Below are 15,383 nucleotides of genomic sequence, written 5' to 3' on the forward strand. Positions count from 1 at the left end.
TTTTTTTTAACTCTTAAAGGATGGAAACACTTTCTGCGTGTGATACAAGCAGGTAGTTAATAGTTTTTTCTCCTCATGTGCCTCCCCCTTTAGTTCTTTCCTTCCTTCCCTGCGAGAAGTAAAGCTGAGCATTTTGTAAGAGAAATAAGCAATTATAATAGATTTATAGGAAGTTAAATCAGAAGAGGACTTTCTTCAATGTACCTTTCCTCTGTCTTCTCTTAAGAGATGATTTTTCAGGCAGTGTTAAAGCTTTGATATTTAGGTGTAGTGAAGGAAAATATGTAAGATGGCTCTTTGTGAACCTACAGTCTCTTCTCTACAGTGTGATCATGGTTTTAACCATATGGCTTTATGGGAGCTGTGTCGCTTTTGTGTAAATTGAATTATCCGTCACCCTGTGCTGTGAACTAGCATGTTCAGCCTTACCTGCCACATCAGTCAGCAAAGATTATGGAATCATTTTAAAAAATTAAGTCATGCCTTGTTTTTATAAAGTTATTACTCTGATATTTTTCTCCTAATCCTAATTAGGGATATAGACCAACACTTAGCAAGTTCAAAAATCTTTTAATGAAGTACCCCAAATTTTATATTTTATTCCCCATTATTAAAGTTTCCCCCCCAAAACAAATCAAAGGAAAGCTATGCTGATAAATATGTGCGCCCCCTACCCCTTAAAAAGCGGTGTCTTTTCTGCATAAGGTGCTGAAGTGCTGACTGCACAGTTTGTACAGACAACCAAATTGGATTGGAAAAACCAAGAAGCTCCTATTTCTAAAGATGTTCCACTGTCAACGAATGCTAAAAGGGCAAGGAAACGAGAGACGTCTCCAGTCAAAACTGTTCCAAGGGCTGAGCCACCTGTGAAGAAATCTCCACAAAAACAGAGGGAAAATATAGTAAAAGGCAATCAGAATCCCAGAATCAGAAAGCAGCCACAACCTGGTAAGAAGTCCTCTTCCTGTAAATTTCAGCACCGTAATACAGACTAATCGAGATTATAAAGTAGTATATTGAAACAGTATAAGATCAGTTGAAATCTGTCACGTTCTTGTGGTCTTCTTTAGTTCAGACACTGACAGGACAAGTAACTTGGTTTCCCATTGTGAATAAATTAGAAAGTGCAAAGATTCATACCTTCACTAAATAGACCCTACTTTTCATTCTGCAGAAAGCCTGAACATGAACTGTTTAGCAGAGTTAAAGTATAAATGGCCTTTTTTAATGACTAAATTCACAAGCAAGTAGCATCTGGCAGTATTTTTCTGGACCATAATCAGTTATAAAAAGGATATTATAAGTTTGTCCAGAGGGAACTGTAAACACATGGTTCAAAGCAGTCAGTAATCTCGAATCCTGTATTTCAGTTGTATTTTTTCTTGTTTTCCGGTACGTGGGCCTCTCACTGCTGTGGCCTCTCCCGTTGCGGAGCACAGGCTCCAGACGCGCAGGCTTAGCAGCCATGGCTCACGGGTCCAGCCGCTCCGCGGCATGTGGGATCTTCCCGGACCGGGGCACGAACCCGTGTCCCCTGCATCAGCAGGCGGACTCTCAACCACTGCGCCACCAGGGAAGCCCCTGTATTTGGTTTTAAAAGGCATTAAATTAATTTTAAAAGCAGTTTTGCTTTTCTACTTCTACTTGTGGGGAAGTGAATAACCAAGTCTCCTTCTGTGAGCCAGCAGCTGACTGCTAGTTCCGTGTTCCACCTGCTGGAACCTCCTCGTTGCTGGCACGTTCCCTCATCACCGCGGACCTCACTTTTCTCCCAGCTCCATGTCCCTCTTCACACCCGTCTCTCTGAGTAGACTGCAGCTCCACCAAGCTGCAAAATCTATACATTTTACAGTATCTTCGGTATTGAGTCCTACTGTGTTGTATGTGTGGTGGTGTTTTTTGTTTAGAAAAACCTTCATTTCCTCATATCTCTGTATTTCCATCAGTTTTCTGTCTAATCTCATGATTCTACTTTCTCTCATCTACCTTTAGGTTTTTTAAAAGCCTCAAATTCAGTGGAATTCAGGGAAAGAAACTCTTGTTTTGTTGGGGTGATGGTATTATGGATGAGCTTGGTTTTTTCTTTCCTCATTTTTTAAAAAAATTTTTTCGGCCACACCTTGCAGCATGTGGGATCTCGGTTCCCTGACCAGGGATCGAACCCACACTGCCTGCATTGGAAGCGCAGAGTCTTAACCACTGGACCACAGGGAAGTCCCTTTCCTCAGTTTCGTTAATGTTGTTTATGGCTGAAGATTTTTCTGAAAGCTCCTCAGTCATATCACCGTACAACCTGTAGAGAGTCATACCCAACACAGACTCTCTGCTTGTCTCCCCAGGCAGTTATGAGGTGGTCTTACCCACGGGTCCACATTTCTCTCCTGCCGTTTCCCAATGCGTGCCTTCCCTGCCAGGCACGTGGTGCCACCCACACGAACCACGCCTGTTGTCACTCCTGTGCAGTCCCCTCTGCTCAGCTAAGTCCACACGGAGTCATTTCCTGATGCTCTGATCTGCACTCATTTCTCCTTTTTTTTTTTTATTTCTTTTTTGGGTTTTTGAGAACATTAAAGAGTTAATTCATACTATTTTCCAATCATCTGGTGTGTCTTGGTCCTGTCTTTCCAATTAGTTTGTAAACAGGATGAGTATAGATACATACATAATGCATTGTATTCCCAGCCTTGTCATCAGAATTCCTTGTGCTGAATTGGCTTCTATATACTTGTAGGCTAATCGATTAGTGGGAGGAGGTGTGCAACTGGGCATTGGCAGAAAAGTGAGCCCAGAAAATGAAAAGTTTCCAGAATGGGTATTCAGAAATAGGGCGATTTGTATTGCAAGTGTCTGTATATATTGTGCAGCCACATTCCAAGTTAAAATTTTAAGATTACCACCTTTTAAATAATGTGTTAATTTTTCTTTTATTTCTTAATCACCCATGCTAATCCACTTCATTTCTTTTACTTGAAATATCAGAGTTTAAGAAGGCTCAATCATTTTGTTACTGAAACTAATGGTTTTCTGTCCTTTTTAAAGTTTTCAATATAGTTTTTATTTACTGAACTCTTTAATTTTTTATAATTTATTTGGCATCATTTTATCTGTATTTCTTAAAAGAGATAGATTATCAGTATTGTATTTTTAATTAATTGAAAACCTCTAACAAGTCAGTTATTAAATGATTTACCTGAAATGACACATATTAAAATGAACCCTTTTTCTTGACTCAATACAGTGTTCTCTATATTCGACCTTCCTCATAGTGATACTCAGTGTAAGAACCGTAGTATTTAAGGATAGAATGAACTTAGTGTCAGTAAACACATCAGATCCTAAAATGAATGTGTTTCCAGTACACCCGGAGGGTTCACGAGACAGCCCTCTTTGGGCCACTTTCTCGTACCTCACCCCGTTGGGCTTTGATATTTTAAATAAGAACTGGGCAGTGGTTGATTAATTTTACCCTCCTCACCATACACACACTCTTGTCATTCTGTTTGATGACCTCATAGGCCAGAGTTTTCTCTGTAAATGTACTGTCATTGGGCTTTGCAGACAGGTTAGTAATTTATTTCAGACCTGCTACTGCTAATTATAAAGAGGAGCACAGTTGGCTTCTGTCCATTCCAGCCACCTGCCACAGGGACTCACTGCCCAGTATTGTTGAGAACTTTGTCCTTCGTGATAATCACATTTTAAAAGGCTGAATCAAAGTCCTGAGAAGGCAAGTAAACCACCTGAGAATGTTAGTTTTCTGACCGAATGCCAGTGGGTAGATTTGAGTACCTGCTGTAAGGAGAATTATCAGTAGATGAGGAGATTTGCTTTTTTGCAGATAGAACAGAGAGGAAATGTTTTTAATGCAGAAACTGAAGTTTTAAAACTTGAAATTAATTGGCGATTCTGAATATTCTTACTTTTCTCATTTTTTATTTGTATCATAACGTATTATAATTAAACATCAGTATGGTTAAAAATCATCTCTATTTTGAACTCAGGTGATTTCTCTAATAACTTGCCAAGGGAAATGATTTCTAAGAAAGTACATTAACCTTCTATAATATACACTTTAAACTTAGAAATTCATAGATTCTCACTAGATTGTAAGCTCTCTGAGGGCAGGAGTCTTGTTTTCTTTTCTTGTTTTTGTTTTTTTCTCTTTGTGTATTTCTTTAGCTGAGCAGTATGCCTTGTGTGTAGGTCAGTACATGCAGGTTTTTTGTTTTTTTTTTCTTTATTTTTTTTTTGGGGTAAACCTGCCAAGGGAAATGATTTCTAAGAAAGTACATTAACCTTCTATAATATACACTTTAATCTTAGAAATTCTTAGATTCTCACTAGATTGTAAGCTCTCTGAGGGCAGGAATCTTGTTTTCTTTTCTTGTTTTTGTTTTTTACTCTTTGTATATTTCTTTAGCTGAGCAGTATGCCTTATGTGTAGGTCAGTACATGCAGGTTTTTTGTTTTTTTGTTTTTTTGTTTTTTTTTTTGCGGTACGTGGGCCTCTCACTGTTGTGGCCTCTTCCGTTGCGGAGCACAGGCTCCGGACGCGCAGGTTCAGTGGCCACGATGAAATTAATTGGCGATTCAGAATATTCTTACTTTCCTCCTTTTTTATTTGTATCATAACGTATTATAATTAAACATCAGTATGGTTAAAAATCATCTCTATTTTGAACTCAGGTGATTTCTCTAATAACTTGCCAAGGGAAATGATTTCTAAGAAAGTACATTAACCTTCTATAATATACACTTTAAACTTAGAAATTCATAGATTCTCACTAGATTGTAAGCTCTCTGAGGGCAGGAGTCTTGTTTTCTTTTCTTGTTTTTGTTTTTTTCTCTTTGTGTATTTCTTTAGCTGAGCAGTATGCCTTGTGTGTAGGTCAGTACATGCAGGTTTTTTGCTTTTTTTTTCTTTATTTTTTTTTTGGGGTACGTGGGCCTCTTACTGTTGTGGCCTCTTCCGTTGCGGAGCACAGGCTCCGGACGCGCAGGTTCAGTGGCCACGGCTCACGGGTCCAGCCGCTCCGTGGCATGTGGGATCTTCCTGGACCGGGGCACGAACCCGTATCCCCTGCATCGGCAGGCAGACTCTTAACCACTGCGCCACCAGGGAAGCCTGAGTACATGCAGTTTTGAAGGGTGATTTCTTTTTAAATTAATATGCACATTCCTTAAGACTTGTTCCTCTGGTAAATACATTATAATACATCAGGAAGTTGGACAAGACCTCACTCTGGTAATAAAAATTTAACATACAATTTATGCAACATATCAAGAGGTTTTTCTTGAATATGTTGACTTAACTGTTGATTTTCACTGAACCACAGTAATATGACAAAGAATTAATTCTATGGAAATCAAGTGTTATGTGTCTTTTTTTCTTTTATGCTGAAGCCAAAGGAGAAACTTCTTCACAGCTTCAATCAGAAATGTCAGATGGTCAAGAAGATGTTATTAGCATAAGTACAGCTCAGCCAGAAAATATCACAGTGGCTCCAGAAGACCCACCTGAAAACTCCATTGTCAACTGTGACTCCCAGGCCCTAAATATGTTGGCTGATCTTGCATTAAGCGCTGCTACCTCTACCACACCATCCTCAGAGCCCAGAAACTTGCCCTGCTCCTCTGAATTGCCACAGAACGATGTTTTGCTTTCTAAAGAACATTCTTTGCGCGGTACATCAGACCATGAATATCATAGAGGAGTTAAAAGTCAAAAAGGTGAACCGTTATCCAAGCCCTCCTCTGATAAGAGTAATCTGACATCAGACCCCACGGTCAGCCAGGAGGAGGAAAGCTTGGTTGCTGGCATTCAGGCCCCTGCAGAAGCCCAGTCAGCACTGCCCGAGGAAACCCTAGAAAGTTCCGACGCAAGCCAAAGCTCTATCGTTGCTGTGGAGCATTCCTATGCCCTGCTCCTTGCAGAACATTCAAAGAAGCATCTACAGCAGAGAGGGGCCCCAGGCCCTGCGTTTGCCAAGAATGGCACAAAAGGCCCTGAAGCGGGAACCCCAGTGGGGAAAGTGATGCCATTTCGGCATCAGCAGGTCACCTCCCCACTGCAGCAGCTTTCCGAGGCCCCAGCGCTCAGGCGCAGGAGCAGGGTGCCGCCCTCCAGCCTGCAGGACTTCTGCCGCTCTCGTACCGTATTCGGCTGTGACGGCTCCTTTCAGGTCACCTTCATATGGGAAGCAGATTACGTGTTCAGCTTAGACAGCAAGTATACCAACAACCCCCTGGAGAAGACTGTAGTCAGAGCACTACACGGGTGAGTAGGAGTGACACTGGATGAAAATGGATGAACTTTTCTGTTGAGATAAATGTAGCGAGAAGGGATACTTGTGCTAAACTCTGGGGAGGGAGAAGGAAGTGTGTAAAATCCAGTAACTTGGGAATAATACCAAGCAGATTCACTGTAATTATTTGTTAAATCAACTTCATTTTTATTTTACTCATTGTTTCATGTTCATGTAATTTTTAAAATAAAAATGAACACAAAATCTAAGGTTAATAATTAAGGCACTTACTTATAAGATAATCAACTAAAATAGTCATTTTCAATGATTTTGGTTTCTTCTTTCTTTAAAATCTCAGGCCTTGGAATACTGATTTACCAGATAACATGGAAGAAGTGAAGCTTTTACTTCATATGTGGGTAGCTCTGTTTTATAGCAATCAAAACAAAGTCATACAATCATCCCGAAAAGTAGTAGAACACAGCAACCCAGCAAAATACGTGTGCATAAATAGCACGTTAGAATCGTTTGAATTCAGTGAAATTGAAGAGTCCTCCGGTGTGGGAAGGTGCTCCGTAGACCCTGTGTTGGAGACTAATGAGGCTCCCAGAGGTCCTCCTGCCAAAGTGTCCTTCCCAGACACTGACCCCCTGCTTCCTTTCATGAAACCACCGCCTGTGAGAGGCTTGGAACTTTGGGTGCAGAATGAACAGAAAGAAATGTTTGCAACAGCAGGTCATCCAGAGACCCCAGAAAGCCAGAATTTCATCTATTCTTGTAATAATGAGGTAGGTAAAGCTGAATACTGTAAATGCTGGTGTTATTTTTGAAGAAATGTTTTTTGTACGTAAAATCACATTCATAACAAGGCATTGGTTTCTTTTAGGAAAGTGGATTCTCTAGCTATGTAAAGGATTAGAATGCCAGAAACTTAGTTTACAAAGTCTGGATTGTCTGCAGGTAGAGCTTATCTACCACCCTGATTGAAGAAACAAAAGTAGGGAAAAAATCGTACGCCTCAGGTGATCTGGGAGCCAACCATAATTATGTAACTTATTAGTTGTATGATTTGGGGCAAATTACTTGTTCTCTGAGCTTATTATCTTCTAAAAGAGGTGAATAATACTTATTCTGTTTACCTATAATAGTGTTTATGGATCAAATGCAGTAATAATAAATATAAAAAATCTTTGATAAACCTTAAAGGAAACTAAAATTGAATATATTAAAAAATATTTTTAAAAACAAATCCTGAGGGCTTCCCTGGTGGCGCAGTGGTTGAGAGTCCCCCTGCCGATGCAGGGGACACGGGTTTGTGCCCCGGTCTGGGAAGATCCCACATGCCGCGGAGCGGCTGGGCCCGTGAGCCGTGGCCGCTGAGGCTGCGCGTCCGGAGCCTGTGCTCCGCAACGGGAGAGGCCACAACGGTGACAGGCCCGCGTACCACCAAAACAAAAAACAAATCCTGAGACAGTAAATAAAATGCCAGACCTCTCATAGGTCTGCAGATGACTGTTTGTAAATATGAAAAATACACTTTGTTTCATTTCACTGTTCTCAACTGATAGGACAGATGATCGAATTTTTTTTTTTTTTTTTTTTTTTTGCGGTACGCGGGCCTCTCACTGTTGTGGCCTCTTCCTTTGCGGAGCACAGGCTCCAGATGCTCAGGTTCAGCGGCCACGGCTCATGGGCCCAGCCGCTCCGCGGCATGTGGGATCTTCCCGTACTGGGGCACGAACCTGTATTCCCTGCATCGGCAGGCAGGCTCTTAACCACTGCGCCACCAGGGAAGCCTGATAATCGAATTTTAATTGGAGCAAATTAAAAAGTTGTATCAAGATTCTAAGTAAATGGATTGACAAAATACCTGCCTTTTTAAGCTTTCAGAGCAGATTTATTACAGAATAATTTTACATGGGTTTGGGCACCTTCAGTGCCTGTGTTAACATTGAGTTTCTGTACCTGGGCTTCCGTGGGGATTTGCAGGTCCAGGGGTGAGCCTCAGAGGGTCTGTGAGTGTCTGCAGATGCTCATCTTCATCAGAATGAAGACTGGTGGAACGCTGTGGGCCAGAGACTGGTCTGAGCCCTTCACTTGCATTAGCTCAGTTAATTCTCACACGGCCAGGTGAGGTAAGGACCGTGCCACCCATCTTATAGGTGAGAAGACTGAGGATGGAGAAGTACAGAATGGACTGGAGGCACATAGTAAATTGTCCGGCCAAGACTCAGATCTGGACACTCTAGCTGTTTCTCAGTGTCTAATACTGTGGATGTATTTATGTATATATATGCACATGTGTGTGTTTATATGTGTACATATAAAATATATGTTACGTGTGTATGCGTTTTTTTCCTGAGGATGGGGTTCATAAATTTCATCTTATTCTCAAAGAGATACATAAAATCACTACCTTAGAATAAGGAAGTATTTATGTTTAGTCAGGCAGATTTTAATTATTACATATATATTTATACACACACTCGTTTCTTATAAAGTATTTTTGGTTGTGGTAATATATATTAACTTACTTTAGTAATGTCCAGTTAGGAATGATTTTCTTGCAAACATGAAAGAGTATTAAGTAGAAAGTAGAATGTTAAAATTAACGATTCCTAACACTTTCTATAGCATATACTTAGAAATATGTTTCCGTCATCTTCTTGAATACTGTACCCATACTTTAAAGGTGCACACACATCCTGTACCACTCCCTATTCTAGGGCAAACTAGGATTATCAAAGTTTTCATTTCACTAAGAGCACAGGCATGGTGAGATTCACGACTGTGGCCCAACATTATCAGCCACAGTATGATTGGGAGGGTCATAGAACTGTTCTCAGAGTGAGTGTACCATCAAGAGTTTTCTATGCTTTGTATCTGGCCAGTCGTGTCCTCTTAAAACCAAGTCTCAGCTCCTCCCTGCCAATTGCTCGGGTCAGTGTCTTTCTTTGACTAAGGCAGAGATGTTTTTAACAAGAGATTTGAAACACAGGTCCTGACTTACAACACGACTGCTTCAAAATCTGGCAGGAAATCTGTGGCCGTAGTGTTCCAGAGCTACAGGTGTAGGTCAACTGTATGGTCAATCCACTTTACCATATTCTGAACAAGACCATTCTTCAGCCTTTAAAAAAAAAAGAAAAGAAACAGCCTTTTTATGAGGTTATCAAAATTGTCCAGAGGTATTTCTGTTACTGTTTATGCTAAATCCTTTCTGGTACTGTTTAAATCAGTCCTTTTAGTTGAGTTTATTAATGCAAGCTGCACTGTGTTTTCTACTGCTTTGTTGAATAGGGAGGTATTAAAATGAGAGAGAGATTATGTCCAGTTATAAGCTAAGAAGACAGCTAAGGGGTAAGGGACTTTTATTTAACAGGATAGAGATTGATACCTCGGGAAAGCTGCTTATCAGTGTATTCTGAGTACAAGAGATAATAATTAGTGTTTCCTCATGGGAACATTCCAGAGGACAGTGCATTTATAGTCTAATTGAAAGCTGGTGTTTAAAATAAGTTATTCTTTGCTTTAAAGATTATCTTTTAATCTTACTAAAAATAATTTAAATTAATTGAGCACTTTTTCCTCTACTGCTGCATTTCTGAAGTAAGTGATGCTATTTAGCAAACAGTCTGCATTTTCAAGTCTTTAAATTGCCAGTGGTCTAGCCACTTTTCTTCCCAAAAGTCCATTAAAAAAAAAAAAAAAAAAAAAGGCTGTGCAACTAAGAAAGTTTTGGAGTTCTCGTGTGTGTGTATTTAGATAAAACAAATTCCTATTTGGGGGGTATTTTAAGCCTAAGAAGAGAGGGATTTGCTTGATCTCTACGCTATGAAGATTCAAAAGAACAGAGCAAACTAAAATTGATCTTTGTCTGTTCTGTTCTTCACATATGTAAATGCTTGAAAAAAAGATCTATTTGGCTCTTGATTTTTTAAATTAATTTATTTCTTTTGCTTTTATCGTTTCAGATAATTGGGGGGAAAGCCGAACAAGAGTCATCAGATAAACTAGAGACCTCTAATCTGGTGCTTTCTAGCATTGGAAGTACCCAAACTAATGGATCTCCTATTCCTGCTGAAGATAAAACCTTTGAGCCACTTGATGGCACACAGGTGACATCTTATAATGATACTGTCACACAGTCCACATTCGCCAGGACTTCCGATGGGATCAGCAATCCGTCAATGATTTTTCAAAAGTCTGTGTACAGCACCCTTGAAAGCAAAGTTGATGTTTTTCATGCAAAAATGCAAACAAAAACAGGTGCTTTGCAGGGCCTTATCCGGCATAGCAGCTCTATAAACAAAGAATGTCAGTCATCGTTGGAAGGGGAGGATGATACGGAGTATGTAGTGATTAATCTGGAACCAGTTACATTCACTTTTGAAAAAAATGCCTATGCACCAATACAGACAGAAGTTGTAAACAGAGCTGATAAACCTACACCCTTTAATGTGGAGTTGATTAAACAAGTATCACCTGCTACAAGCCTTAGACATCCTGTGTCCGCATTTGAAAAGACACAGGGTCTTAGGGACGTTCCCTCTCTGGCAATGTCAGGACAACAAGGCACTAAGTACCTTTGTGCCTCCTCAGTGAGTAGAGAGATACTTGCTAAAGAAATGTGTTCATTGCAGAAAGGGCAGGCTGTTGCAGGCTCACCATCGCCGTCTGATAATTCCCTTGTAAGAGAGGCATTATCACTAGTTAAAAGTTCTAGTTATTTGTTACCCAGAGAAGAAATGAAGCTCTCTCAAGAATGTTTTCTGTCGACTCAGAGTCTCTTTAGCATCTCTTCGGAAGAGACTGTAGAGTCGTCCCAGCTTGAAGAAGTATTCTCATCGTCAGCCTCTGATCCCTTGGAAGAAAAAGATTCGCTTGACTGCATCCCATCAATGAGGAATGCTTCGGATGGCTCTTCAGAACTAAAGAATGACAAGAGTGGTCTAAACAGTGAAAATATGAGTTTTGAAACATGTAATTCTGCATTTACCAAACAAACCAGCCTATCTGTGAATAGAGAGGAAGTCAGCCTCCAGTTATCAGAGGAGGATTCTGACCTTGACCTCACTCTCACCATATCACCGCCCACGAGTCCCTGGGAAGAAGCATCCGCTGGTGAAATGGAGCAGCTGCAGGAGGCCCCGTTCCCCTGCTTAGAGCTTCAGGAGACAGCGGAAGAAATAATTGAGCCTGAAGAGGTGCCTGCTGTGAACTCTGCTGCTCACACGTCAATGAAACCACGAGAAAGTGAGAGAAAAGGTGATAACTTACAGACAGTGGCTTTCATACTTTCGAAAGAAACCTGTGCCCTTGAGGTTGCAGAGGAAGTTCATGTTGGTTCAGACTTCTCCTTCAGTTCTTTAATTGAAGAAGTGTCACCAGCTTCTAGCCCTGACTGCCAGGTACCAGGTGAAGAAGCAAAGCCAGCTTGGCCTGTATCTCCAAGTAGTTTTAAACTCTGTGATGCACACTGTGAGAAAACTGACAGATCCTCCCAGGTTGAAACAGTAGATTTGGCCATAACAGAAAAAGAAAATTCTTTCGTTGGTCCCACCCATCCAGTGGGACAAGATAACTTAACTCAGATACAGCAAATGCAGCTTTCTGCTGAAATGCCTCTAATACTAAAAAATCACCCAGGAAGAAAAGATAGATTTTTAACCCTTCCTGGTGAGGTCACTGAGGAAATTGTCCCAAGTGAGTGTGGTGAGGGTTACTCTTTCTCAGAAAAGGTGCCACACCATGATGCGGAGTTAAACCAGCCTGCCTCAGCTGCCACATGCAGAGATTCTCTAGAAAACCTGGTAACATCAAGAAATCCACTGCAACCAATGAGTGTAGAGAACAGAAATCCCCACCTAAGTCATCTTGTCGTGGAGACCAGTGAGCCTCCGTTTAGCCCTCAGAAGATCCTTGAAAATAAATCTTTTGCTGACACGTTTGTTTCTACAACCACACCAGGTGGTGTGAATGTGTCATTAAAACAGCAGACCAGCTCTAAGAGCCTTAAGGAAAATGACTCGAGCATTGATTTGCAAACAAACGAACTCTGTTACATCCTGGTTAAGTCCTTGTGCCTTGACCCAGTTGCCGGAGCTGAGGCTGTGCCGGCCCGCAGGTACCTGGAGCTCCCCAAGCCCACCCTCTTCTCGGGAGAGGCCACCCTAACCCATAGGGCAGGACCCAGCGATGCAGGGATGGAGTTTGAAACACAGGAAATGATCGTCAGAATGGCCAGTCTGCTCAAGAATAATGAAACTGGAGCTGAGTTATGTGAAACAGCTATAGATGTAGGAGGTGTCGGCTCTCAGCTGCACATCACCTCTTCAGAAGGCAGACACAAACCGGCCCACATGCTGCAAGATGGGTCACCGTGTGCAGCAAGAGCTCTGCTGAATGGTGGGCTTTTCCCCGTCTATTTACATGCTGATTCTTACCAGAATACAGCCGCAACAGGTGAAACTATCGATACAGAGCCTTCTTCCTTTGTTCCCAAATCCTGTGCCCCTCTTGTTTGTGGGGTCTTTGAAGAGCAGGTGGAAGATAAGAGTGCTGATGAGGGGCAGAGGGCTGAGTGGGGCTCTGTGACCCGAGGTGGAGGCCTGGATATCAGTGTGAACTCTGACATCCATTATGAACCACTTTCTGGAGACTCGGATCAAGACTCTTTTGGTGAGTGTGGAAACCCCAGATTAGATACGGAAGAGTCCTGTACTTTGCGATACGGTCACACCGAGAAAAAACAACGTACTTCCAAAGATGGTTTTGACTCTTTCCTGAACCTAAACAATAGTGATTATGATGACTGGGGCTACTCGAGCCAGGTTCCAGGGCTGGAGACGGGCATTCCTCCCAGAAGCCGGCCCGTGGGATTAAAGAAGGAAGATAAGTGTGTGCCCTCTTATGTCCAAATCCGAGATCTCCGTGGGATCCCCAGGACCTACGCTAACTTCACTGTCACTAAAGAGCTGAGAGACACCACGAGAACCCTGCATAGCCTGTGCAGGCACCCCGGCGTCATGGCCAAGGGCGGCTTGCTCAGCTCCTGGACAGACACTTGGCAGGTGGCAGACGACCTCACCCAGAACACTTTAGATCTGGAGTATCTGCGTTTTGCACATAAACTAAAGCAAATTGTGAAGACGGGAGTTGCTCCGTGTTCCGCCCCTTCCACCGCCGTCTTTCCTAAGGAGCCCCCTCTCCAGGGCGCCATGGGGGCTTTCCCTGCGACAAAAGTGCCCGAGTCCCCAGGGCTGCCTCCTTCCTCCCGTAGCAGGAGTCCCCTCATGGTGACAGTAGTGCACTCAGGCCCCAGACACCAGGGTCAGCAGGCGAGAAGGCAGACACCCAGCTGTGTGGGCCGTTCCTCCTCCTCCTGGAAGGAGAGGTGTGGCCACGATAGAAATCATCTCCCAAACTCTGAACGAAATTCAACTGTTTCATACCACCTCAACAAACTGAAATATAACAGTACATTGAAAGAGTCCCGGAATGACATTTCCCTCATTCTCAACGAATACGCCGAATTCAACAAGGTGATGAACAGCCACCCGGTCATCTTCCAGGAGAAAGAGCCACACGCTGCTTCTGGAGAGGCCGAACCCCGAGAGCTGTGTCCCTCCATCCCTCGGCCAGCCTCCTACGATGACGTGGTTGCAGACCTGTGCACCAGTCTGCACGTCAAACTGGAGAGGGTTGTGAAGGAGGCTTGTACCAGGACCTTCCTCTTCCACCTCGTGGAGACAGAGGACAAGTCATTCTTTGTAAGAACAAAGGTAAAGTGCCAGATTTTCCTTAACAGTTTATATTATTTTGATCGCTGTCTAAGTTTTTTATAAGTAATACAGGATTCTCAGCTTCAGAAAGAAGCCATTGATATGAAGTGGTGTTTCAGCTTCTCAGCTCAGTCTTTCCCTGCAGACTAAAGGTTTGGCCACAGGGATCTGCCGTTTGTACTATATTTGAAGATTTGTATGATTACCCAGGATTAGTGCAGTGAGTTCTTTTCATAAAACAGTCCAGTGGAGGCGTATTCAATTGTACACATAAGCACAGGCCAATGGTTAAGATTCAGCTTTAAAAAAAACTTACCTGTGTACCTCCACTACTGTGGAGAGTGAGGGGGATCCAGGGTCCTTCTCAGGTGTGCGTGTTGGAGCCCCACGTGCGCAGGTGAGGGGAATGTTGCCTCTCCTGATCCACAAGCACAGGCCGAAGGTTAAGATTCAGCTTTAAAAAAAAGCTTACCTGTGTACCTCCACTAGTGTGGAGAGTGAGGGGGATCCAGGGTCCTTCTTAGGTGTGCGTGTTGGAGCCCCACGTGCGCAGGTGAGGGGAATGTTGCCTCTCCTGATCCTCTCGGTCTAACGGGACGTGAGAAACATGGTAAAGATAACTGTGCAGCTGTGGCAGGTGTGGCGGGGCAGGTGCGAAGATGTCATTCTGAGGGTGGCAGACCTGGTCAGGGGCCCAGGGACTTTCTCCTTCAGGAGAGGACGCCGGTTTCTCACCAGGTGTGGACTGCTAGACCAGTAAGGGTTCGGGTCCCAATGCCCGATGAGATTTGTTTCAGGTCCACGCGTGTCAGCCCTCGTGCTGAGTCCTGGGTTAAGTCAGGGTGGCTGCCCCGGGATGACGTGTCCCAGGAGACCCCTGCCAGCGCCAAGCTGCTGAGGAGCACAGAGCGCCTGCAGATGTTTGCAACATCTGGGCTGAGTGACGAGCGTGACGGTCGCCATGATGGGTGCGCGGCGTGTAGATGCCAGGGCCGCTGCGGAGGAGCGAAAGGCCCCAGACTGCGCCTTGCGCCTCCTGGCAAGTCCTGCCCCGCATCGGTCAGTGTGGACGTCGCGGTCATCAGGCACCTGCGGGCCGAGGCTCAGCGCTGCCCCGCGGGAGAAGCACGGGGCCTAAGGAGGCTTCCTGAAGGGTGGGGGGCGGTCGGGGGCACGGCGATCACCGTCAGGGGTAAAAGGGCCACGTGGACGTCACGCGGGGGCACTTGGACTCTCCTGAGGTCCCTGCAGGGCACCGAGAAATGTTTCTGAAAGATGAGGAGCAGCACGTTTGCACTTGACAGAGTGGTCCCTCCACCACAGCATGGAGAGTGGATTAGAAAAGCGAGGCAAC

The 15,383-nt window shown here is 43.5% G+C and overlaps 1 protein-coding gene across 1 annotated transcript in view; it reads left to right on the forward strand.

Moving 5' to 3' along the window:
• TASOR2 (transcription activation suppressor family member 2) overlaps window positions 1–15,383 on the forward strand; it is a 35,812-nt gene that overhangs the window by 16,544 nt on the left and 3,885 nt on the right. The window contains exons 13-16 of the mRNA XM_024765415.1: window positions 706–948; window positions 5,404–6,277; window positions 6,604–7,033; window positions 10,220–14,029. Of these exons, the coding sequence (XP_024621183.1) occupies window positions 706–948; window positions 5,404–6,277; window positions 6,604–7,033; window positions 10,220–14,029 (5,357 nt within the window). The remainder of the gene's footprint in view (window positions 1–705; window positions 949–5,403; window positions 6,278–6,603; window positions 7,034–10,219; window positions 14,030–15,383) is intronic.

Source organism: Neophocaena asiaeorientalis, unplaced genomic scaffold (genome assembly GCF_003031525.2).
Source record: "Neophocaena asiaeorientalis asiaeorientalis breed wild unplaced genomic scaffold, Neophocaena_asiaeorientalis_V1.1 scaffold1520, whole genome shotgun sequence".
NCBI lineage: Eukaryota > Metazoa > Chordata > Mammalia > Artiodactyla > Phocoenidae > Neophocaena > Neophocaena asiaeorientalis.